Source organism: Pelmatolapia mariae, linkage group LG20 (assembly GCF_036321145.2).
Source record: "Pelmatolapia mariae isolate MD_Pm_ZW linkage group LG20, Pm_UMD_F_2, whole genome shotgun sequence".
NCBI lineage: Eukaryota > Metazoa > Chordata > Actinopteri > Cichliformes > Cichlidae > Pelmatolapia > Pelmatolapia mariae.
In genome coordinates this window covers 30,285,047-30,311,781 of record NC_086244.1, presented here as the reverse complement: position 1 = coordinate 30,311,781, position 26,735 = coordinate 30,285,047, and the positions used below count along the sequence as shown (strand labels likewise).

General features: G+C 38.9%; 1 protein-coding gene across 2 annotated transcripts in view; it reads right to left on the bottom strand.

The window, feature by feature from the left end:
* LOC134618003 (kazrin-like) overlaps positions 1-26,735 on the bottom strand; it is a 174,374-nt gene that overhangs the window by 11,311 nt on the left and 136,328 nt on the right. For both annotated transcript variants that reach the window (XM_063463149.2, XM_063463148.1), the window contains exon 5: positions 9,854-10,045. In XM_063463149.2, coding sequence (XP_063319219.1) covers positions 9,854-10,045 — 192 coding nt within the window. The remainder of the gene's footprint in view (positions 1-9,853; positions 10,046-26,735) is intronic.

Genomic DNA, 26,735 nt, shown 5'->3' with positions numbered 1-26,735 from the left:
AAAAGTCCAACCCAATGTGGAAAATCACAAACACCTGATTACAACATCCCTTTCTACATAATATATATATTTTTAAAACTCACGGCACAAAGGCTCTTCTGATACCCGAGTCCTTGCAGTTTCAAGTAGTTCAATGTGAACATCTATTACTAGAGTGTGCTAAAAGCTTTTGTCTGCCGGGCTCCTCTATGATGCTACTGAAGGACTTAATGAGTGAGCCAACTCACTGGTTGCTAGACAGAAACACTGGACTCTTCAGGGAGCTTGTGCCAGTATTAAAAATAGCTAAGAGCAGGTTATTAACCTTATTAGGAGTGCAACCCGTTTTTGAGGATGAAAACATTTGGGGTCTGTTTCTAGCATGTTGACAACAATTCATTCAAATTATCATAATGAGCACTGCCTGGCTGTGTAATACATACCAGTTTAACCCCCCCCTCATTCGGAAGAACGGAATATTTAGAAATTTTCCAAACTATGTATATTTGCTTTCTTGTGGATAGTTAAATAGGAAAAAAATGGATACTTCTTTCACCTGCAAGATTTAAAAAGCAGCCTCTTTGCTTAGTGCAGCGACAAGATAAAGTGGCATTTGTTGGAACAATCACACAACATATAACAAGTTAATGGGTGAGCTTTATGAATCTTGGGAGGCATAGTTTGTACCTCTTGGTGAAGCCAGGTGAGCTGTTTGTAATTCAAAGCTATATGAATATTACACATTAAGGACAAATATTTTCTTGTTAATTCTAGAGGCAGCAAGACTTTATCACCCTTGATTATAAAAGAGGGGAAAAAAACAACCTCAGCCATGTTGTTGTTGCTCACACAGTTTGTACCTATTACTGTGGTGTGTTTTTCACATCCCACTCACTGCATCCTTCTGGTTAAATAACATCCCTCATTATCTGCCGTGCCCCATCTATGGTGGCTCACATATAACAAGATTTAAGCCAGGATTACAGACAAATAACATTTCCTTTCTATGTGTTGCCAGCTCACCCTTAACAATCACCTTTTCTTCTGAGGAAGACTTCTAAGTGATGGAAGTCTGCGAAAAATACACTGAATCTCCAGCACTTTTTAAAAAAATGGATATCAGTAAATTTCAAATCGTGATTGTGCTGTGACCTTTAAGCTTAAGTTCCTTGGATAGCATTTTAGCTAAAACACAAACACGCGCTCCTCTGTAAATGACGATCGCTACATTAACATTAGCCCATTTCCCACTGACACGACTGCATATAACTTCAGCTCTAAAGAGAAGGGACAGGCTTTTAGTCAGCTCTTAACATAATTATTTTGGGAGAGAACAAAAGAGACATCGGCTCATTGGAGGGAGTCCATTGTTCACGGTTTGGGATTTTAAATCTGCCAGCTGAATAATGATGTAGGAGCCTCAGAGCAGCACAGTGCACTCACCTCCTCAATTCCTCAGTAAAAACAAACTCATGGGCTGTGTGGCGTTGATATCACTGGCATTATTTAACAATCCTCGCTGTAAAGCAAGGCATGTTACCGTGGGATCAGACATCTTTGCGGAGAAGACATCTGACCTTTGTAAGGTAGCTAATGAAAACAGATCAGACATACAAGCTATTTAAGCACCAGGGCAGAGAAATCTGTTGTCGGTGGATTCAAAATGAAAGCAGTCTAATGTTACTGTGGAAAAAGATTTCAGCATGTAGCAAACATTTCAACACTGACTAACTGTTGATGTGGGGTTTTTGTAGTTGTTTGGGGTGAAAAAAAAAGTTCCAAATTGGACGTTCAACTGGTGTGAGGTTCTTCTTGAAGGCTGTCTCTTTGCTAGACTTTCTAGCAAGAGAAGCTTTGTATTCAAGAAGTGCTTTCTAATGTTTACTGATTGGAATAAAATGAAAAAAAAAAAAAAACATTCTCAGGAGAAAGAATGAGCAAAAAAAAAAAATACTTCACTGATGACTTAAACTCGTGACCTCAGGGTTTTTTGAGCACATTTCCTTTCATGCTGAGCTAACTGACTTCCCACTCAAGCAACAGTATTCCTGGGTTTATGATGCTGTCGTCACAGACAGAAAGACACAGGCTCTAACAGTTGAACTGTTCCCCATGAAACAAACATGAAAGAATTTAGATATACATACATGATACATACAGGATTGACAGATTGCTAAGATACATCTAAATAACACAATGGGCCTCTATGAACCAAACAAGGTTTCTTACTTAATTGTTTTCAAATGTAATAGTTTTAAATGGATTTGTACTTATAGAGCTCTTTTCTACTATAACTGAAAGCTCAGTGCACTTTTTACTACAACCTTTATTCACCCAATCACATAGATTTTGTGGCTGATGTCATTTATGCGGGCATTTATGCTAGTACTGGTGCATTATGTGCTGGGATTCTTTCATATCTATTCCAACAGTTTCAGCAACCTCCCCCTGGGAATTTGCTGACATTTGTGAGTACATATATCAACATTATTGAGACAATAACTGTTATTCTCTCACTGATAAATTCAAAAACTGCAGCAAAAAAACAGCTAGAAACGCACAGGTGGAATCGATAATCGATGGCTGCATCAAGGCGATGTGCAGTTACACCAGCACACATCGAGTTATGCCATAGGTTACATCATACGTTTTCAGTGTGGCTTGTGGTTACAACATAGCTATGGTGTTGATTTCCCACTTAAGCATGAATCCCCACTACCCGGGCACACCCAGGACCTTTAAGTGCAAGCTAAACAAAACTATCTGGATAAAAAGTTATAAAGGTGTAGGTGCGTTTGAGGAAATATGTCACAAAAGCTCTGACTGTCCAACTAGCTCTTAGTTAAGAAAAACCTTATTTGCTTAAAGGTCGTTGGGTCAAGAAACCTGAAGAGATTCAGTGGTGCTGAGAGTGTGTGTGCTTTTGTATGTGCGCACTGGTGTTTTAACACCTAACGAGGAAAGAGGCCTTGTAGTCAAGGACAGAGCTAAGCTAAGTACAGTGTAGCGTGAAATGACACTAAACAGAGCCGGCAGACTGTGCTTTGATGATACATAGCTGTCTACTGCTTTCATATGAGCTCTGGCTTGACTTGAAGTCCCTCAGTGATAGTAATAGCCAAAGTGAAAATAGCTAATTAAAAACAGCAGTGAGGGCCAACTCCACTTTGAAACTTCATTAAACCAAACTTTGATGAGAAATGAGAGTTGCGTAAACGTATAAACACCTTTTGAGAACTTCCTGGTTGCATTCGCCAAGCTGGGGCTTAGTTTCTCTTTGTAACACCGCTTTATGATTGGCAAAAATGAATCAGGTCATTGTCATTTGTGTAGGGGGCATGAAATGCAGCTCTTGGGTTGAATTGAGTGCCCACGGACATCATAACAAAACCTGCAATTGTAAAAGGTTGGCAATTACCCTCGATTACAATTATAGCGTTCACACACCAAAGCCCAGTTCACAGTGGAAGCGAACTCAGGCCTTAACATTTAAACGATGTGGGCATCACACCAAACAAAGGCAGAGAGGGAGATAAAGGAAGAGACCGCAGAGAGGAAAATGAAGAATAACTGGAGTGCAAACGCACTGAAAAGTAGCGTTCACCTCTTCTTTATTTCGTATTCATAGGCACAAGAAAATCTGCATGCAATTTAGCCGCAAACCATCTGAACCGAGGTAGGAGTGGCAACATAGCTTCAGTGATCCATTCCCAAAGTAAACAGGTATTATCTCAAGTGGCAAAGAGCAAAGGAAGGAACGATGCATCTCTTTCACGCTACTTCATCACTTCAGCCGCTTGCTTCTTCATCCAAAACAAAACCACACTAAAACAAAGAAGAACTAAAAAAAAAAGGAAAAAAAAAGACAAAGCTTCTCTGCTTCACAATAATTGTTGGTAGCACTTCAATAAAAAAACCCCAGGGCTCTCATTCTTCTGGGAAAAGCACTCTGCAGGAGCATCTGGTGGGATCCTCACAATATGCCAGCCTTGTGAAAACTGGGGGAAATCAAATAGAGTCAACATCTCGGCTCCAATCAATTGGCAGCATACGGAAATTGCTGTAGTTAATGAGGTATTCTTAAGAACATTTGGCCTATCTTCTTTTTTTATGATCAGATGCTCTAAAACACAACTATTTCCAAGTCCGTCAAGTCTTTTTTTTTAGCGTTGTTACAAACCCTTTGAATAAAAGTAAAAAGGAAAGAGGAACTTTTAATTTTTTTCATATATATAAACATTTTTATTTCCTTGTACCTAACATAGAAGAGACTTGTAAATAATTGCTGATGTGATCATTGGAAAAAGCCAATACCTGACAGAAGACAACATTTTAAAAGTGGGCCCCCTTGCCCACGATTAACACTTGAGTTACACCTAAGTACTTTAAATCTACCAAATTCCAAGATGTAAAGGAAGGCATCAAAGTCAAGCACACGTTGATTACTAATGGACTCAGTATCTCTTAAAAAAAGCGCTTGTTTGGTTGCTTAAAAGCCTGATTTAAAAGAAACTGAGAAAAAAAAATGATTGTGTGCCTCTATTTGGACAATTCATTGAATTTAAGACCTTTAGCTCTGGGTGGGTTCTCATGCCAACAATGAGTCTGACCATTCAGAGCTGCTACTGTTTAAAAACTTGTGCCTTCATGCACTGAATAATAAGACCCAGAGCCTTTTTGCAGTAGTTTTTCAGGCAGAGATGAGATGTACTCTATACACATAATGAAAACTGAAATTACTTGTACATTAGTAATCCTCCATGTACAGTATTCTGCAAAAGTCTTGAGTCACCCCTCATTAATTTTAATATTTCCTCAGAAACTGGAAATACTGAAACATGGGCAATCATATGTGGAAATATACTCATTACTGAGTTGATGTTTGGAACTTTGATTTCTGGGAGTTTGATTTTGTTGGAGGTGTGGTCTTAAACTTTTGATCAGCTGTAAAACAGCCTGTTTCAGTTTACTTGCTGTTTTCAATAAATTGCATGCTCAAAAATATGTTTTGTCTCACTCCCATTTCTTCTTGTTGCATGTTGGAGCTCTACTTGGAACCTTGTTAAGATCCAACCATGCAAAATATGATTTTTCCCATTTTTCCAAGTGGTCATAAACTTTTGATCGGGACTGTAGTATGCAAGGAAAAAGCAGAGTTTGTACAATTATAATGAGCTTGAAAGTTGATATTTTGTATAACTATCTTTATTCTTAAGCACAGTCTGAACCCTCTAAGCCAAACCTTCTTGTAATTCTTTTTAAGTAGTCTTCAGGAATCGTTCTCCAGGTTTCTTGAAGGACATTCAAAGCTCTTCTTTGGAGGTTTTTGCCTTTTGTCCAGACCTCAATGATGTTGAGGTCTGGACTCTGGGGAGGCCAATCCATGACTGATAGTGTCAGTCTATAGTGCCAGTCTTTTCCTTCATCAGGATGGCTTCTTGACATGCATCCTTTCGGGTCCTGTGTAAGGCCTTTGCTGGATGTTTTCAAGGACATGACTTCAGATGTTCTTCTGTTGTAGACATTGTTTTTTAAAATCCTGCCACTGCAGTCTGAAGAAAAAACTTTGAAAGACCTTCAAAGCATAATTTTTTCTGATAATTCTCTGTTTCTTTCATTTTAGAATTATTTTGTCTATTTTCTTATTACTAATTTTCTGTTCATGCTTTCTCATAACGGTATCAGCCTATTAAGATATTAATACACACAAAAACATCGTCATCAGTGTGATCCAGTACCATGTGCCAACATTGGCAGCAGGAAACTTGAATGCATTGCAAAGCAGAAGTTGGAAAAGGAACAAAAACAACAAAAGAAGGATGAAAGATGTGTTTCTACTTTCTACTTAGAAACAACTGTAAATATTGCTGAGGCCAGAGCCAACATTCACTAGCTGCTACCCACCCCAAGCAAACAGCACAAAAAGAAAAAGCTAGGAAATGCAGTTGCTGGCCTTTCACAGCTGTCTTAAAAAATTATACGTTTGGAGTGTGCAGTAGTCTCAGTGCATGAAGATTGAGAGTGACAACTGCAGACTTACAAAAGAGCTGAAACGAACTTCTGCTGTAAAGACCAGGCCAGTGGGAAAATAACAATAACATGTAAACAGTTTTGCTTCTTTTACATGTGAATGCAAATCTCATTCAATTTTCACGTCAATGTTATTTATATTATGCCAAATCACAACAACAGCTGACTTAAGGAGGTTTATATTGTAAAAAGCAAAGACCCTACAATAATAGAGAGAAAACCCCAACAGTCACACTACCCCGTATGAGCAAGCTATTGGCGACAGTGGGAAGGAAAAACTCCTGTGGCAGAACCAGGCTCTGGGCGGGACAACCAGTTGGGGGTGAAGGGAGGAAGATGGGATAAAAGCCACGCTGTGGAAGAGCCACAGATAAATAATAACTTGCATTTAAATGCATAGTAATTGAAAACAGGTGACAAAAGAAGTAACACTCATGATGCAAAGGGCCCAGCATCCTAGGCCTATTGCAGCGTAACTATGGGGGGATTCAGGGTCACCTGATTTATCCCTACCTATAATCTTTATCAAAAAGAAAAGGTTTAAGCTTAATCTAAACAGTAGAAATCCAAACCCAATCCAAGTAGAAAGAGTGGCTGAGGGTCATCTAACTGGCCGAGAGCTCTGACTGAATATCAGCTTGTCCTTCTGTTCCTCATAGGAAATGCCTTCCAGAGGGGGAGGGAAAGCACAAAATGAAAAATAGCACCAGGAATGACTTCATACTCAAGTTCACAGTCACTTCAATTCGCCTTGTGAACTTACCCCAGCAGAACAAAACTTGAATATGACAACACCCAATTTCCTCTTGTCCTCCCACATACCCCAGCTTAATTGTAGACTAGATCCACCCCGCTTAACGTTTCTGGCCCTCGTAAGCCAACCAAAGTCCGCTTTTATAAAGCTTTCATTAGCTGCCGATTACCGTCAGTGCCTGCTGGGGCTGGTAGGCTTTGGCCTTCATTAACAGGCCTGAGTCATACAAATGACTGTATGAGCCTGTGTGCACTATGTTCAGACAGCCAACATCCCGCTGAAGAAGAGATAAGTATTTATTTGATGTGTGCTCTATTCTACTCTGCCCCAGTCCATTTTGTTTTCGTTCAATTCTTCCAAAAAGCGTAGGCTGCAAGTGTCAAGTGAAATGTCGCAGCAACAAAATCCCCTGACAGCATGTCATGCTTTTGTCTGATACCAAATGGTAGTTTTTGTGTTCTGCCTCATTCCATGGGCGATAATTCTTTGAAAAAAATGATTCACTGCCACACTGATGACATCTCTGCTTGATGCCCTGCAATCCACTCTACACTGCCTGGCAATGTTCATTTCTTTACTAACTGCAGACTCTCTGAGAAAGCAGCATGTAAGCAAAGACGGGTAGCAAATTAAAGGAAAATTTTTAAAAAGAAGACGTCTGCCCGCACTGCAAATCAGTACCAAGTTGTCAGTGACCACCTTCATTATGTGATGAAGCACATCCTTCCTAATGAGAACATTTTTTTCCAGGATGTGACACCTTTGTTCACAGGACATAATGGGTCAATGAATGGTTTGACAACGATGATCATCTTTTGACCAACATGTTCAACAGCGCTCTATAGGACCATCAAAGCACCACATTACACAATGTCTTAGAAGGCTGGTGGGTCCATCCCTCCAGCAGTGTCCTAAAGGCTTGGACAATCAATCCCAAGACACCAGTACGCTGTTTTGATGGCACACGCTGGCCCAATGCTTTAAAACTTTATTTTGTCACTGGTGTGTATATTCCCAATTCAATCCTAGATAAAAAGTTAAAATGGCCTATTTTATTTAATGGCCTGCCCTCATGTTTTAGTTAGATATATGACCAAGCCAAAAACGAGACTTCAGGGAGATGAAAGATCTATGTGAAGCTAGCTATTACAGACAACGTTATTTATTTTAAAATCACCTTCTTGAATCTTCTACATTATGTTGAGCTGTATTTGTGTCATGCTGCACAGTAGGAGAAGAGCAGCTCGATTTGCCAAAAGCTTTTTCTTTTTCCTTTTTAAATAGTCCAAGCATCTGCGTCTCCTCTCACCCCAAGATATCACTCCATCTCTCTAGCATAACACATGCTAATGGACCATAATGCAACTAATGGGCTGCATCAACCACACTGATACAGACACTTATGTTAACATTATGATGAATAGAAAAGAAAAGCCCTATGGAGCAAAAGGCTACACAGGTTTTCTCTCAGCAGGAGCGGGAGCAGCAAACAAGAGATTTAAAGCAACAGGATACTAAATTGAATGCTTTGACCAAGGAAGAGGGAAATGTGCCACTTTTTTTTAATTGTGTGTCACATTTTCCCCCAACAGGACACATTTACCTGAACCTACACTTGTTCTGCATTTTTTTTTTCAGGAGTAGTGGTGAGTGTAGAATATCAACGACAAAAAAAACAATTCCAAAAGGATGAACAGAGTCCAAAGAAACACACACACTACCGAAAATACAAAACAACAACAAAAAAAAAGATCCACAAAAAGCAGAAGGTTAATCACAGGACCACAAACAGGAAGCCCGACCAACTGGCAAACAGAGAGGCGACGCACAGGACTATATGTACACAGAGCACTAATTAGGGAACAGGACACAGACGAGGGCGAAACAGAGGAGGAAGCAATTAGCAGGTGAAAACACTCAGGGAATCAGGGAAAGAAACAGACAGGAAATAGAAAGTACGACAAGCACACTAAGAAAAGTAATTAGCAAAACAAACTGCGAGGTGAAGACACAAACACAGAGGGATCAAAGACAGGGGAGCACGGAAAAAGTAAAATATTCAAATTACAACAGGAACCAAAAGGCTTATATTACAATAATACAGAAACTCAGTGATACTTATTGACTAATACACACATGAAAACATTCTTATCCTGCACAAAAAACAAGTGCATATGCAAAGCTACCATTCGGTTTATGAAATATGCACACCGGCATATTTTCTTCTTTCCACTCTGCACATGTTAATAAATCAGAATCATTTCAAACCAAGAGGCTTGTGCAATCTCCTTACAATCAGCCATCTGCATTACTGTCCAGCCCCCATTTTTCTATACAAGGAAACATGTTTATATCCACGTGAAGCCGAGCAAGTGGTGATGAGAGATGTTGTAAGAGAGAAGCCTGCACTGGACTTTAAAAACTGATACAATCGTGTACAATGAGGAAGCCAAAACAGGCACAGTTTTTTAAAGAGTCTCCATAGGAACGATGAAAAAAAGTGAAAATGCGTTCAGGCTGACATAACAGAGGTTCTGAATATTGCTTCCCCTGTGCTTCTAAAAAGTGAAACAAGTGAAAAACAAGTTTGCTCATTGAAGCTGACATGTAAAAAAGACTACATGAAAAAGAAGAAGATGGGTAGAGCACATAATCTGTCAGCCCGAGATGAAAAATTCTTCTAGAACATCAGTGGCATAGTGCCATGAAATCAGACTGTAAGTGATGATGTCCATGTTCTAATTTTTAATGAAAAACAAGATCAATTTAAAGGTTAAGACCTACACCTTTCCATTTAGTATTTTGTTTTCTTTCACCCTTTTGTTGTTCATAGAAATATAATTTAATTGTTCTTGTAGGCAAAAGCATGTCACTGAATGAAACGGTCAGGAGGTGCTTGTCTTCACACAGTGAGCAAACTCCTGGGCTAAATGTTACCTACCTGTATTAAAACTGGTTGCTACTACCGATCAGAAAATGTTGTAAAGAAATCGAATTAATAACAAGAACTTTCCACATTTCTTCTTAAATCAAAAAAAAGTCTGTGTTTTAAACAGCACACACAGTTTCTTGTTTCCTGACAGTCCTTACCTTGCAGAGCCTCCTTGGCTCGATCCAGCTCCTGTTCCTTCTGCGCCAGCTGCACACGGAGTTCAGTGGCAGAGAGCACGTCAGCCGAGCAACCTCCCTGGGTCTCCTCCAGGTCCTTATTCAACATGTCCTTCATCTGCCGCAGCAGGTGCACCTCTTCCTGGAGCTGGGCCACCTCTTCACGCAGCAGAACTGCAATTTGCAGAAAAGGAAGAGAGCTTTAGCAGGCCCGCACCACAACGTTGCCCAAATTAGTGCAATTGTGAATTGCTGCACAGCTTTAACAGTGAATATGCATTTAAGCCAAAATAAAAGTGTTACTTCAGCAGAGAGAGAAGGGTCATATGCTTGCTGGAATTGGGTCTCATACTGGTGCATCGGCTTTGAACAGCTACATGACTGCAGAAATTGTTATGTGTGAAATGCTAAACTGATTTAACATCACCACGGGAGGCTGCGGTTTTATTTGTTATTGAGATAACTGCAGAGCCAAATTACTGACAGTAATACGCATCACAGAGATAGGTGCGGTCCATCAGATGAGTAGAGACAAGGCACTGATTGTGTAATGAAATTTGTCTTTGAAGTCGTCTGTTGAACCTTCTCTGTGTTGACAGGATTGACGAGTAAAGGCGAGAGGAGTACTCATTTAATATTCATTGAATGGTGCTTTAAAGTACTCCTGCCTGTTGTTGTGACAAAGACGAAAAACGACAAAATGAAAAACAACAGCACAGACTATTGTTTTTTGTTTTTTTGTTGTTTTTTTCCATCGCAATTTGACTCGGGGTAAAAATTTTTAAAGTGCTTTCAAAGCACCAGCAGCAGTGAGAGGATTTCGCTCCCTTTTAAAACAAGCCACAACAGACAAATGTCACACTTCAATTTTTCACATTAAAACTAAAAAATAAAATCCAAAATTGTGACTTTTGGCACACTGAACGCGGGTGTCTAGGTGGAGCATATGGAGCGTCATTTATAGTCGGATGAGTAGAGTCATTCTGCTTAATTTCATGCATCCTCGGGGCAAAGGGGGAGGGCGGGGGTGAGGGGAACTGCTTTACCCCATCTCGTGCAGTTCCAGTACCAAGTACCATGCATAAATCACACTTCATACTCTGAGACTCCAGCTCCAACTCACACTGAAAAAATAAAATCTGAGATGAATGGGACAACTAAGGATGACAAATGTCCTCTGTATTTCCTGGTCATAGTTGCACATTTGAACCAAGAATTTCAAAGATGTAATAAGTGATGCTTTTCTAAATTTAAACAGCATTACAAAAAAAAAAGTAGTTTTTGCAGAAAAAAGAACTGCATTCAGTCAAGGTTAGGATTTCTGGTCATGTAAAATTTGAACGTGTAGAAGATGATTGCAAGTCCCTTAATCAGAACCTAATCAGAAGTTTCCATGTGGAAGCGAGGCAACTGTCTGTTATCTAAAGAACGTGCTTCTATAATCTTGTTACAAACAATAGCTCTACGTCACTAGATGCACAGTAACAGCACTCTGCACAATGCGCTTTTAAACTGTCTTTTTTTAAGGCATTTAGGCCTGTTTGTCATAGCATTTTATATTGTTTTAAAGCATTTTAAATTCTCATGGTATTTTCATCTCTTAAGTAGACTGTTTTATACTTTATGTACTTAAATTAATTGAGCATGTGTGCGGTGCGACTTTCTTTCATTCAACTTCAAACCCTGTTTGGACCGGATCAATTAAATTAGGTGGTATATTATATATACTATATATATGTACCTATGTTTGAAATTACAGAAGTGATTGCTTGAGAGACAACAAATTTTGTTATATGTGTCACATCCACGGACAGTAACATTATTACAAACACAATGCAATGCCTCCAAATAAAACCATTCTGCGTTTAAATGCTGCCATAGTGATTCCTGACATATATGATATTATGAAACATCAGAAACATCAGGGGTTCACATCAATTATTTATTTTAATTTACTTTTTTGTGATTAATGCACTTTCTGTAAAAAATGTTTTGTAAATTATTCATAGCTTGATCTTTTAGAGCGTATTCACATTTTGCGTCTGTGGCTTTTGCAGAGCACTATGAGTGGCACATGTATCTTTAAGTCACGACACCAATAGATTTTTCTATCAGCCTTCATTCCTCGTACGACAGGGCTGGTGTTAAACTGCATCATCCCCTTCTGCACCCATACCTATGACTGATTTCTTACATAAGGACACTAGAGACCTTCAAGACTACAATAAACTATGACAACAAACCATAAGAGAGGATATGTGAGCCTTGCTCCGATACATTTTTGCGCAGCATGGATCACTTTAGGTCCCATCTTGCCTCCCCTGAAACTACAATTAGTCCCACTGCTTTGCCCGTATGACATGTACCTGCTTCCCAGGCCTTTTGACTCCATTAATTTGATCACTGGCAAAATGTAAAGTGGCTGAGGATAAGTGCTGCCCGCTAAATAACGAAAATGAAATGTAAAAGCGGTTATTAGGAGAAGGGTCGAGAGAGAAACGTTGGCGAGTGGAGTGTCATTACACAGAGGTATACTTAATGGACCTGATAATAGAACCACATTTTACGGAGCAACTCAAGCAGCAACACCCTTATTGGCAATCCGAGAACTGTCCCGTTCTGGAAACAGCCGAGCGCAAGATACAGTTCATGAGTTTTTAAAAATCCTATAATAGCCACAGACTCAGTTTAATTTCTTATTCATTAAGTTTGCATGTATTGATTGTGCAAAGGCAGCAACACAAGGAGTTCTATATAATGGGCGAGTATATTGAAATTGTGTGTTCAGTCTCCAATAACCAACCCATAAATACAGATCAACATTCTAATGATCTTATTCAATCATAGTTATACATTATAGATGGCATCTGAGGATTAATATAGTTTATATGTATTTTTTGACTGTAAATAAATATGTTTTTATAAATGGGAAATTTATGTATACTACTCAAAATAGAAAAAAAAGTGTTTTAAACAGATGTTATGGAACAACATTGTAATATAGGCATAAACAAGATGTTTAATATGAGGTATACCCTCCTCTGGACATGATGCAAGCAGTCACCCATCTGTGTATGGACTGAACAAGTATCCAGATCTGCTGTTGCTCAATTGCTCAACAACAGATTTGAGTGCAGATTGCAGCTGCAGTGCAGTGGTCATTGATGGTGGCATCTGATGAACACGTCAACCCAGGATTTCCCCGGCACGTTCAATTGGAGACATACTGGGACTAAATCCTAGCCAAGGAAGTCTGGATATACTCCTAGTTTAGAAATGTCTGTGCTACTCTGGCAGCAAGAAGGGTCCATGTTGGAGCACCTCATGACCATTCAACTCAGAGATAGCGCTCTTATGGACATAGAAGGCTGGGGCAACAGTTCATACAGGCATATAGGCAAGTTGTGCATACACTGTTTTTTGTGTTCAGTAAACAAATCACTAATCCCGTCATTCACTAAAATGATCGTATGTTTGAGTTTTCTAAGAGATTACAATGATTTACTGAGAAGCAAAGACTGAAAAAAATATTTCTCGACATAAAACTTATTTCTTTTCTTCCCAGCGCAACATGGACCTTACACAAATAAAGAACAATATAGCTCTCACTCTGACTTTATGAGGTTAAAAACATGTATAGGCGTATGCACTGTATTTGAGCATTCACAATTCTCTATCTTACGCTTAGAGTTGTCATGCTCTAAATTTACACCGTTAGGTTTTAATTTCTATTTTTAAGCAATGTGTTTTTAATGTATTATGTAAAATATTCACCTATACATATGAATACCTTTTGCTTGCCTTACTGAAATCCATGACTGGAATTATTTTCTGTGTATCCATTATAAAAAACTAACTATAAGCACGTGCAATCCTGCAGTACTTTGAGTTTACAGCTACATTTTTTTATGTTAGTTAAAATATAATTTGTTATATATACTATACTTAGCAAGAAGTAGGTAGTGTTGGAGGGTTGAGTGGTTTACACAGGTATAAATGAGAAAGACTTTGAGTCTACATTCTACTGCTAATTTGAATCAAACATTTGGTGAGTTAATAAATCATCATGACATTAAAAAAATACAACAATGGTTACCACCAAAAGGGCGCTTAACATAAAAAGCGTAACAGATATGTTATTGTCTAACCCTGCGCTCTGGAGCCAAGCTCAGTGTGGAGTGGAGCACTCCAGATATGACAGGGTTTGAGTGTGGGGGGCAGGATGCGGTGGGGCGAAGACTATCACCTATTTTTCAGTGTCCACATAGCCTCTAGGTTAGCAAAAGGGATCAGGGTAGCGCCGCATTACAATGACAGAGTGGGAGCTTCCTGATAAGTCGTATCTTTTCTGCTCACCACTTCAGGACCCCATACAGCTCTAGGTCCTGCCTGGAAGAGGCGCCAACTTCTATCTCAGGGAAAATGTGATGCCCACAATTTACAGTGTTTATGTATGTGTAAATTTAAATAATTGGGATATTTTAATAAATACTTTTTAAAAAATGTTTTAATAAAACTTTAGTAACTTTTTTTATATTGTACAAATACATTTGAAAATACTGCATACTTAATTTCTTGAAGTGATTTCAGTGGGCAAATGAAGTGCTTTAAAAAGCATTTAATATGATTTATAGATTGTGTAATAGAAAAGAAATAGCTACTTTTTTCTTATAAAGCTTATTAAAAAAATATGTGACCCTCAGCAAGTCCACAGCATTGTGGAGTGTAGTGACCCTGAATCAGAAACAACATGATTACAAGTCTGGGGTTTTCAAATCATGTCAATTACATCATCCCACTTAGCAGCATTCACAGTCACATGAAGATATCTCGCACAAAGCTGCACTGCCGCACAACTGTCAACAAAAACCTTCTGGCCTTAATTACTTCTCTTCTCAAGCAGGAACAAAGACATACAAACTAAAAACAATGATTCTGTCAGTATGTAGGAGTGTAAGCACAAAAACAGTTTGGCAACACGGAGTTGTTTATTTGAGTTTGGATTGGCGTGACTCTGTTCCCAACACTGTGACGAAGGACAGCCTCCTGAGATCAACTAAATTGGCTGTTGAGTATCTAATCAGAACGCTGCCCTGCTGGCAGTTGATGTGCAACAGGAGTGGAAAGGGAACGCTGATGAAGAACTGTAATCAGAGTTTGCTGTGTGGGGTTTTTTTTTATGTATATTACCAGTGAAAATTTTTAGAACACCCCAATTCTTCCAGTTCTTATTGAATTTCAGTCCAATGAATAGCTTGAAATGGTACAAAGGTAAGTGGGGGATTGCCTGAGGTAAAAAAAAAAAGGTAAGGTTACACAAATCTTTAAAAAAAATGTACATTTCAGAATTATTCAAAGAGGCAGTTTTCAGGGAACAAGAAATGCATTAACAACTTAAGCTGTTCTGCAGCAACGCAGGTTGATCAAGTCTTGAAAGGTGGTGCTACCAATTTCTGGTAGGTGTCCCAACTTTTCTTGAGTACTTACAATCTCTTCTGTCTGCATAAAAGTATAGTTGAAACACACTGTGGTACCATGCCCTCGTAAGCTTTATTTAAACAGTGATGTACTGCAGATAGTTGTGTGCTGCTATAAATATAGTGAGGAAAAAGGTAGGTAGCAATGAAAGATATACAGAACATCATAACCCTTAAAAGGTTAGGTCTTTCCTACAGAGAAATCACAAAGAAAGTCAAAGTGTCAGTAAGTATAGTCTCCTTCAGCATCCAAAGGCACTAAAAAACTCTGATAGGAAGAGATCCGGCAGACTCAAAGCCACAAAGAATCACAAAACAAGTTTCTGAGAGACAACAGTTTGTCCCTTGGCCATGAAACATGAATTGGCCAGCACAGTCTGCGGACTTAAACTTCATCGAGCTGGTTTGGGATGAACTGGACGGAAGACAGAAAGCACATTTATGGGAACTTCAGCAACAGAGTGGAGAAAAACTTTCTGAAGAATATTTGGTTTCTAATTGAATTCCATAATTTCTTTTAAACTTTGGTTATTTCTTCTATGCTTGCATTTCATAGTACAATGAGACACTGCATATCTTGATTTTCAATTAAAAAACAGGAAGAATTTGGGTGCTCTTAAACTTTTGACCGATACTGTACTTCAGATCATGTGGCTTATCGTGTGTGCAGGCAACCAATAAACAGGCGTTAGTTTACGTCACTATTTATGTCGTGTTTGTCACATAGTAACTTTCTCCAACTTGACTGCTTATCTGTGTTTGCTATTTTTATAATGGCATTGTGTGATGGTTAAATTCCAGTTTATTACTTGGAAATGTTGATATTTCTTTCCTTGTGCAGTTGAAGCAATATCGCCGTTGTTGCTATGTATGGATAGAGATGTAGAACTACATATTGGAGCTAGTGTGGCCTTGTTGCTTTTGGGTTACGTTTATCTTAAATACTCATTTCCAAGCTATGATTTAGTTATTATTTCATGTCATATTTCAATATTCTTACCTGTGATGTGTAATAAATTTAAGTATTATGCTGGCAGAAATATAGCTAGATATATGTTACACTGTTAATGTGTTTATTATGTTATTTATTTCTTATTAAAGTACCACACACATGCAGACAAGACTAGAGGGGTAATTTACACATTTTCAATGAAGGATCATCTGCACGGCCGCCTGGTGATCACATTGTTCATTAACAGGCAGAATTACACACTCCTTAAATCCATTCCAATCATAACCTCAGAACTAGATGGGATGAGATGATATATATATATATCAGTGGTGGCCGTCGGTTACCTCTACGACTGGGATTTTACTCTCTTGCTAATTTGCACACATACAGCTAGGGGTCGTAGTTGTTGTTATTATACTACTATTATACTACAACAAATTGGAGAGTACTAGAGTGGCAGTGCAGAGCCCACATACCCTCTCTAATGACATAATCTACATCTCTTTGACCCTTAAAGACCCTCTCATATTTGCAGATGCAAAAAATTAAAAATGCAATCAAATTTTTTTCTCCTTATTTTCTTTTTTCCCCAATTACAGTTAACATCTAAGTCTAACATACCAGATGTATGGCACATTTTATTTTTCCTTTTACATTATTTCCATCTGTTTTCTGTCGCTTGACTTTGTGACCCTACATCTGGGTGACTGATTACTTCTTTATGAATAAAACTGTACTCGGCAAGCTAAATGCTGAGTCAAACGGGGCTTAGAAGACAAGTGGTGATAACGAGATTACGTAAACCAGTTTTGATTGCACCAACACTGAACAAGGGGAATTTGCGGCTTGTCAGATCATAAATTATATGGCACCCTGAGTTCAGACACATAGAGAAGGAAACTAATTTTGAAACAGTAAACGTAATACATAATTACTCACTTCACCAAACAGCCACCGTTACTACGTAAGTGCTGTTTAACCAGCATTATAAAGATGGTTGCTTCTTCCAAACTACATGTTAGCATGGTTGTTACTTCACTGCCATTTCAATTTAGAGCTAAACACACACACAAACACACAAAAGCACGCATGCACACACACAGGAAAACACCAGTGACCACTTGCAGGTTGTAACAAGATATGAACATTTATCTATTCCTTGAGAGGAATTTCAAACCTGACCAACAGTTATTTACTCAACAATATCATTCAGCTTGACTGATTGATTTAAGTTTCTGGCAAGCTGATAACTGTACTGCAACATTTACTCCTCTGTTTTCCCTCTTTTTTTCTTTCTTTGTTCCAACCAGAATATCCTGGAGGACACATCTGCTTCTATAGCTGTACTCCACTATGTTTAGCGTCTGGTGTTTTAGAGCTTTTTGCTGAAAACGGTTTCCTTCAGTGGCTGAAGGTGTTTTTTTTTCCTCTTCTCCTTTAAAGCTGCCAAGAATGCTGTTCACCCACAGATCAAACTTACATTTTTTTATTCAGAGTGGTCTACAAACACTAAGGGTCATGAACAGGAACCATTTATCTCTGGTTTGAGTTCTTAAGCGGGGCACAAACCCTGCAAGCTTTGAGGCCTCTTGGCGTTTGGCAGTCAAAAGCTAGGAACATGGAATGTCTAGTTTGCACCCAATCATGGTTTGCAAACATAATCCATTTGAGACTCAAGTGACAGACGGAACAACTGAAATAGGTCATTGGTCAAACCAGCAGTAAAGCTGTGGAGAGCAAGACTATGGACAAGCGGTCTGAAAAGAAAAGCTGTTTATGGCCTTTGAAACAGAGCAGAAAATCTCTGCATAGCCTTTTATAGTTCAACAGGCACTCAAATGAAGCACTCAAACTCACTGCTGTTTACACTAAGACAATGAAAATAAAAAGATCTGAAAACTATGGGCTTCATCAGTCTAATAACAGAGTAAGTAATACTGTAAATTATTAGGTTTTCATGTAATCATATGAGTCTGTTCAGCTGAACTTTAACTTCATAGTAAATAAATCCTCTGATAATAGAACTAAAGTATCATCCCTGGGAGAGTTACCACATTTTAAATCATTCTAAATCAAAATTAAAAATACAATTTTGAACATTACATTTTACAGCAGAATAACCAAGAGGAACATGTAAGTAAATATCAGTTATGACAGCTCTTAAATTTTCTTCTTGCCCTGTACTGGGGTTGTTTACCCTCCCTGATATTTTGAATATGTTTCAGTCTCTGGACTTGCCATTGTATTTAAAGATTACACCAGTTCCACTGAAAATTCTTAAACAATTTCGGTTCTCCAAATAAGTTTGGGCCTACAGCTGAGCTGTTTATAGCTTGTGTTTGTCTAAATGCTCGTGTTTCTCACCCCATGGGGCATCTCCTTACTTTTCTGATATGATCTATACAAACATATCCCTAGGTGTAATAAAACGGAATTATACATTTATAGAACTCACTGGATTAACACACTGATGTAATCTGCTTTTGCACAGGTTTATCTGCCAGTTGTTAGTCAGCTTAAACTCACAAAAAAGAAAAGCTTTAACCTCCTGAGACCCTTCATCCTTATATAGCGATACAACATTTAGACTTATCTGCACTTCATACTTCATTCTGGTCAATAAAGCGGTTTGTTGCCTTCTTAAACACTGGTGACTTTATTTTAAAAATTAGTTTCTGTTAAACAATGATGCTTAGCTTTCACACTTATCAGGTCCAACTAATCCTAAATAGCTGGAGACTTAAAAAAATGCAGCTAAACATGCGCTCAAGTCTCAGAAGGATACATTGCAGGAAACTATAAAGTGCCGAGAACCGTTTAGTTTAATGGTTTTTGTAACGCAGCATTTACTGAATTCTTTAAAGAAGACAAATGTACAAAGCTGGATTTTAAGACCAAAATCCTTTTTCATTGGCACATTCTCAATTTTCCTAGTAAAAGCATTAACTTGGGATTTTTTTTTCTTCATGTTTTCCATCTCTACCTAGAAATAGCCAAAATTGTAAACAGAAATTCTTTAAATAGTAACAGCTTAAAGTGTATCTCTGACTTAAGCCTTATGCAACTGTGAAGAGCCATAGGGATTAGTCCGAGGCTAATGACGACCGATCTTTGTCTCTCACTCGAATGGTGAAGGAATATGCGCATTTATTGACCTCCCTCCATCTCTGCAGTCATTGTGTTCAGACTCCCTGAACGTACTCGCCTCTAGTTATTGTGATTCATTGAAACAGTAAATAAAATCTCCATCCCCAGTCGCTGATGGAAATGACTGCTAAAGTGTGTGCATTTGCATAAAAGCAGCAATGCATCAGCTGACGTTCAGCTGGTCCCACTGAATTATGAATTTGATCAGTGTCATTTCCTATTTATGTGATTTAAGCAAAATGTCTCAAGCCGTCTTCCTAAATAATGCGGCAGCCTAGGTGTGACAGGTTTGGTATGGTGGAAAACAACCATAAAACACCAAAACTTCTCTGGGGATACAAAATCCATCATCCTTTCTTCATGAATGGTGAAAAAAAATGAAAATTGGAGTAGAACAGAGACCCTCTGAAAATTGAATTAGTCTTGAACTCTATTATTTTTCTGGGCCTACAAGAACTATTTAGCCACTGCACTAAGTAGATCTCCTTCCACAGGAACACACAGTGTTTCCCAGGGGATTACTTTTGATGATTATATGTCAATACAAGGCCATCTCCATCTTTCTCTGTCTCCTTTCTTTGTATCATCGGCTTACTCTCCTTTCCTGTGTTCTTCTTCCATGCTGCAGTTCCCATTTCTCTCACTTGCGCCAAAACTGCAAGCCTCACAAAACAAAGTTGAAAAAAGGGTCCAGCAATCTGTCAGAGAGTCCTGTGGCCACGAGGCAGCTGAGATTGGACCTGGCTGGAACAGCAATGGAGGTTGAAAATTGATAGGGAATGACAGTAAGTGTCTAGAGGGGGGTAATTTTTAGATTGGTTTTCCCTCTTTAGAGTGAATGGGAGAAAAAGACAAGGCGGGGTTCGGTTTTTTTTGCCTGATACTAGAGACAAAATCAATTAATGGGCCAATTGTTCCCATAGAATTCTCATTCAGCCAGCTTGCAGACTGAGGACATACAGACCCACGGTACAGCACAGAAGATGGTGTCGTTACTGTGACAGGCAGCTTTACTCCAGCACGCACAGAACATAATGGCTCCAACTTATTGTGTGCAGAGAACCATGTATAAATATTGGACCAGTCACACTTAGAATGGAAATTCTAGATCGAATGTTTATTTGATATTAACTATGTAACTGAGCACATTATTATTATCCCACTTTGATTTCTCCAATATAATGTCTCATTTCCCAAGTCCAGTCATAGTGCAACATAATCGTATCCTTTTAAACCTTTTGAACATACCATACTGTATGACCGGAAAATGCTGTAAAGTGCCAGTAAGCCTAGATGAAAAGGTATATGTGTAGTTTGGAAGCATAGCATACTTTATCTCAGGACTAAGGGAACAACCCAAATAAGGAATGTGTTAAATAAGAAAAGGAATGAAAGAGCAGCTGGGGTCAAGAATGTGACGGAAGGCAACAGCCCACATCCTCTTATTTGTTTGTGCTTGGCAGCTCAGCTATAGCCTATGCTTGAATAATTGCATTCAAACAAACGCTCTCTAAAATCCATTCAGAGATGCTTTGCTGGGTTAAAAGCTTAAACCTTCTTTTGAATAGATTTAAAAACAAATACATTTATGCAATTAAGAGAGCTTTTTTTTGCAGGTTATAAAAATCATTCTTTTGTATCTAACTGATGCACACAACTATGTGCATTGTGAGCACCATTACAAGCCAAAGTGGATGCTCTGGGGGCAGCAGTGGAGCTCTTTGAACACTTTTCAGTCCTGCCAACACTTTTGCCAAATGTCACACATATTTCTAAGTGCTTAATCATAGCAAGAAATAAAACCACTCAGATGTTTAATAAGTTAACAACTACCTAATGTTTTCTATATAAATAATATATTTTTGAACCCTTTTGACAAATTAAGCCCCACAGACTTGATGTTCGTGTTACCTTTAAAGTCTTTGCGACAGGGCAACACTTAGGCTCCTATAAAATCTATAAGGATCAGCAGTGTTACTCCATAGGAAACTACATGCACAATACCCTTAAGGCTAATGCACCTTCTCAAGCAGAGTTTCATTTCCTCATAATGATTTTATTCCAGGAAAAAGCACTCAAGTCTTATATGTATGGCTGCGCTCTGCAGCCAGAAAATCAGAAATGAGAGATACTGAAACACCTGTGCAATCAGTGGTGTTAAGGATGCTTCATTGCCATTTGTTTCATCTAAGCTCAGCAAAAAGACTTACCGGGAAAAACTCATATGTGCTTATCCCTACACATTAGCGAATGCATGGTGGGATAATAATTCATGTTTGCTCTTTAAAAGCAGCCATTATCTTACCTTTCATTCCTATGACAATCTGAGTCCTTGGGGAAAAGTAGAACCTTATAGTTCATATATATGTATGCTAGTTTGTTTTATATTATGCTACATATTTTTTGAGATTTTGCTTTTTGTTCATTACAAATATCCATTTCTATCTGAAGGCACCTATTTTTGTAATACTTCCTCTATATACCGCCACAAAATTCAGACAAGTCAGTCAGCTTCAGACCATGAGCTGTTCCTTTTCTTCTCCATACTTTTCTTATCCTGTCATAGTGGTGCAAGTTAATTTTAGTTTCATCTGTCCAAACAATTTGTTTTTCCCTCGAGAACTGTGCGGGCTCTTTCAGATGTTTTTTTTTCTGGCAAAGTTTAATCTGGAGTTCCTAATCTTGAGTGTATCAAGTGGTTTGGACCTTTTTGAAAACCCTGTGTAGTTAGTTTCATGAAGGTGTCTTGTGATTGTAGACTGATAATGAGACACCTACTTCTCAAGAGTCACTGACTTGGTTAGATGTGTGAAGGGTTCTTGTCCAGGTGATGACCCACCTTAGTTGTTTTCTGTGGTCTTTCTTTTTCTTTGGTGTTGCTGAGCTGGCCAGTGCATTCCTTTTTTTAAGAACATACCAAATTGTTCATTTGAAACATCTGAAATGATTTTCAGACTTTTGTTTTATCTGCTCCAATTGTCAAGGAATAATGAGGGAAAAGGCTTCACTTGGCCATGAAAGTGCTTGGCAGTCAATTACCCAATTACTTTTGAGCCTCTGAAAACTGGGCCTGTGTATAAAAATGTCTGTAATTCCTATTTCAAGGGGTTTAACAATACTTCTGTTGAACCCCTTGAATTAAAGCTCAAAGTCTGAACTTCAATCACATCTTGATTGTCTGATATAAAATCAGCTGTGGTGGTGTACAGAGGTAAACTTAAAAATCTGTCATTATGGACCCAGCTGTAGTAAACACCAACTAAGCCTAACCTAAATCAGTCCGCACTTTATGCATCCACACAGAGGAAACACTTGCATTAATAAAGTCTGGGAAATTACATGATCACATGATTACATGAACCCAGCAGTTGATTGTGGAAACTCTGTATATAATATATAGGAAAATTGTATCAGCTGATACACATAAACTGTAGAAAGGGGACTAAATCTTCCTTTTAATGTGGTTTCAGCTGTCACCCATGATTTATTTAATATTTCAGTGTTAAATACAGTATGATCGCCAGGTACAAATGAGGTGTTAAACATCTGCCAGAAGGGCAGCAAAGGTGACATACGTCACTTTCACACGCAGCTTCTCAAGCAAGTGAAAACACGTGCACATTTCCCATCTGGTCCCACACACATCACTCAGGGCAGACTGCCCGCATTTATATGCCTTTCATCTCAAATGAGATGCTAGAGTCATTAATAAAAGACTCTGTGGGTCTCTGTCTCACATGTACACACAGACACACACACTCAGTTTTATGGACCATTGATAGCAAATTCATCAGTGGCTCATGACGGTTGTAATGCCTAAGTCTGACGAATGAAGGCGGCCTGCAGTGTCTGCTCTGTCTGGCAGTGCTTTGCTCTGGATTAGCTAGTCAATTCTCATGAGCTGAACAATCTCCCTGCGTTGCCTGAGGAGATGACAGGGTCACGGCTGATGAAAATGAAAGGGAAAAAAATAAAAAAATAAAAAATCACACCTTGCCTTGGGGCACTCCATCATAGAATTCAAACTCTAATATTATATATTAACTGAGACAATGATGAAGAAAGATTGGTATTCAGGATAAGACATAAGGGAATAGGGGTTGCTATTTATTGACAACCACACCAGCATGGAAGCTTAAGCCTCCACTCCCCGCCATCTTTAGCCTCGCAAAGTATGAAAATATCTGATTTTTTAATGAGTGAGTGCTAAATGAGAATGTTTCAACCCCTATGAGGGTTCACCGTGCACAATCGATTGCTTTCACTAAACAAACTACGACCCGTTCGCCGCAGAATTCCAGGTTGTCACTGTTAATTCAACTCAAATGCATTTAAATGACAATGTCGTTCACTGCGTGGCTTCCTGCCTTTCATTCCACCAGTGTCGATCAAGTAGTCTCTGCTTCAACATCCAAGAATCTGACATCCACATGCTGGCAAGCCCATTTCATGCTTCAAGTCCTTGGAGTAATGGGGGCTGAACTTGTGTGAGAGTGAGGGGTTAGAAAAAAAATGATCAGAGAGAAAGATAGGCAGTAATCTCAGCCGCATTCCACCACAATCTGCGTCCGCTGGTTTAAAATCGTCTCTGTGGATGGTACCGGCCACAGTTTTAAGAAAGCCGCAAAAATGCAAATACAGTCACTTTGGCATATGAAGCTACTACACTGTAACTGTGTCTAAAAGAAAAAAGATGCATATTCTCTCAGTTTTCTTTGAGGGGCTTTGGCAGGGGAGATTTAAAACCGTCTTTATTTTGGTGCCCTTTAACACAGTTACATAAGCAGCCCTCTTATTTTCACAGTCTGTACTCGCGCTAAAGTGATAGTAATCCATGGGTTTGTTTCAAAGGCTGCAGTCATCTAAGTTAAAAACCCAAACAGTGAGATTATCATCCTTCAGAAACTGCAGATGGACAGATATATGTGAGAGCTCTTTGATTTGTTTTTTTAAATTTTTCAAATTAAGAGCAGAATTTCCATGAAACGTGAAAAAAAGATGGCTTAGGTCAACAGGGACAGACGATTAGATTACTTGGTAAGAGCCTGAACTGATGGAGCGACTGGAGGAGTCCAAGATTGCTAATGTGCAAAAATGTATATCCTTTCACAAACGTGCAGAAATGACAAAGTGCAAGCTAGCAACTATCCTCCTGCCACAAATTCCTTATTAGACTATTTATCGTCCTCCAGCATTTTGTATTAGTAGGCAATCGCGCAGTAAATAAATGCTGCTGAGTCCAACCAGAGCCAAGTCTAAGTTACTGTAATTGCAGAAATGTGCACTATTTGCTTATTCATGGGGATAACTAATTAGGTGTACACTGCTATCTAAGGTGGCATATAATGAATTGGTGCTTTGTTAAGGTGGCTGTGCTAGATATACACTACTGTTTGTGGTTTTATTCTTGGACAGCTTACACCAGACACGATGAGAATGTTAATTAGTTACACCGGGCCAGGCAATAATAACTGTCATGTTTATGCTTGATGAGCTGTGCTGGTATTATAAAATGTAAAAACATGCCATTCATAATGTCATGATATGAAAAAGTCTCTATCAACAATTAACTTGTGTTCTAACATCTATTACAACTATCTTCCTTTTGGTTCAATTATATTATTGCACATTGTGAATGAACACTGTGCTATTGAACTTTATTTTCCCCTGGGTGTTGCTGCTAAACACACAGCAAACAAATTAAGAATTAATTTTGTGCATGAGTGGGATAGCTAGATAGATAATAACACATCAGATTCTAATGACACAGGAGGAATACATTTTTTGGAGATATATTGTTGGGTTTTTTTTAGGTAAGCATTCAGAAGAAAATGATTCCTCCTAATGACTAGGTGGACAAATGAACTGAGACAGGTAGCTAAGAGGTGTCTGGCTGTTATTATGACAAAGCAGGTGTGAAGCGCATGCATGTGTGTTTGTGCGCATATTGTTAAAAATGACCTTTGGTCCCAAAGGCTCACACTATTCTTATTAATAGTCTGGGCCATGTGAGAGGCCAGACACTGTGTCACCATGGATATTTCATCAAACTGTTGAGTCTACAAGCACACACACACGCATACACACACAAAGTCAGAGTACCTGCATCAGGTTGCCATTGTGATGAAAACCAGCAATCTATAATTTTAACAGACGCACACACACACACACATACACACACACACACACACACACATACACACACACACACACACACACACACGCGCGCACACACACCAATAAACAAACAAAGTGACAAAAATAAAAACAGCCATCTAGAAATGTCACGCCAAGATGACAATGATGATTTGGTAGCCAAATTAGGATATGGAGCCACCAAAACAATCCCAGTTGATAAGATACTGGGAGGGAAATATGTAGCTAATGGTTATGGAGTTGCATTTATTCAGTTTTCAAACTGACTAGCGCCTCAGCTGACAGCTTCTGCAAACAAAGCCACGAGATTGAAAAGACTGTCACTGCAAATGTGTGGCACCTTTTCAGTGACTTACTGAGAGCAAGTTCTGTCATCCATCCATGTATATTTGATGAGCTGTGGAGGAATGGACAGTGTCTGAAAACAGCACCCAACAGAGGGACCAATTTGATTTGTGACAGTGACAAAACAAGCGGCCAAATTAATTTCAGGTTTTTTTTAATGCTGTGGAGTAAATGTGATTAGGCACCAAGGTGTTCAAACAGAGAAATAAATGCAAGATAATAAAAGCCCCAATCAGACTGCCTCATTGAAAAACAAAATTACCTCTCGCTCTAAGATAGCGGCAAATCGGACTTACCAAGGCGCATGATTATTATACTTTCTTTACCATTATCCCTGACTTGATTCCAACAGGCAGCTGATTATCTGTAACTTGTTCCAAATTGTCATCTGTCTGCCACAACGGGAAGAAACTGGCTGGTACATGCGAGAGCCGCTTGCTGCACTCACCTGCAGCACAGGCGCTGAAATAACTAGGACCGAAATCAGCTACAATTACGCTGTCAAAATGAGCTGACTGAAAATACATGCAGGCTCCCAGGCATAATGCACTGATTGACATAAACGCATAAATGGACGTGTGCAAGCCTTTGGAGGCACATACAGGCATCAGCACACAAACAGAGCTCACCTGATCCTTACTGAGTGTCAGGTTAGTCAGACAGCAACAGCCTGTCCTGTTTTACAGCTTGCTTTACAGAGAGTATCCATCTATGGGGTTAAGACCAATCATGTCACTCCTCTGAAGCACTGTTTTCTCTCTGGCTGACAACTGTGAGACATAAATGA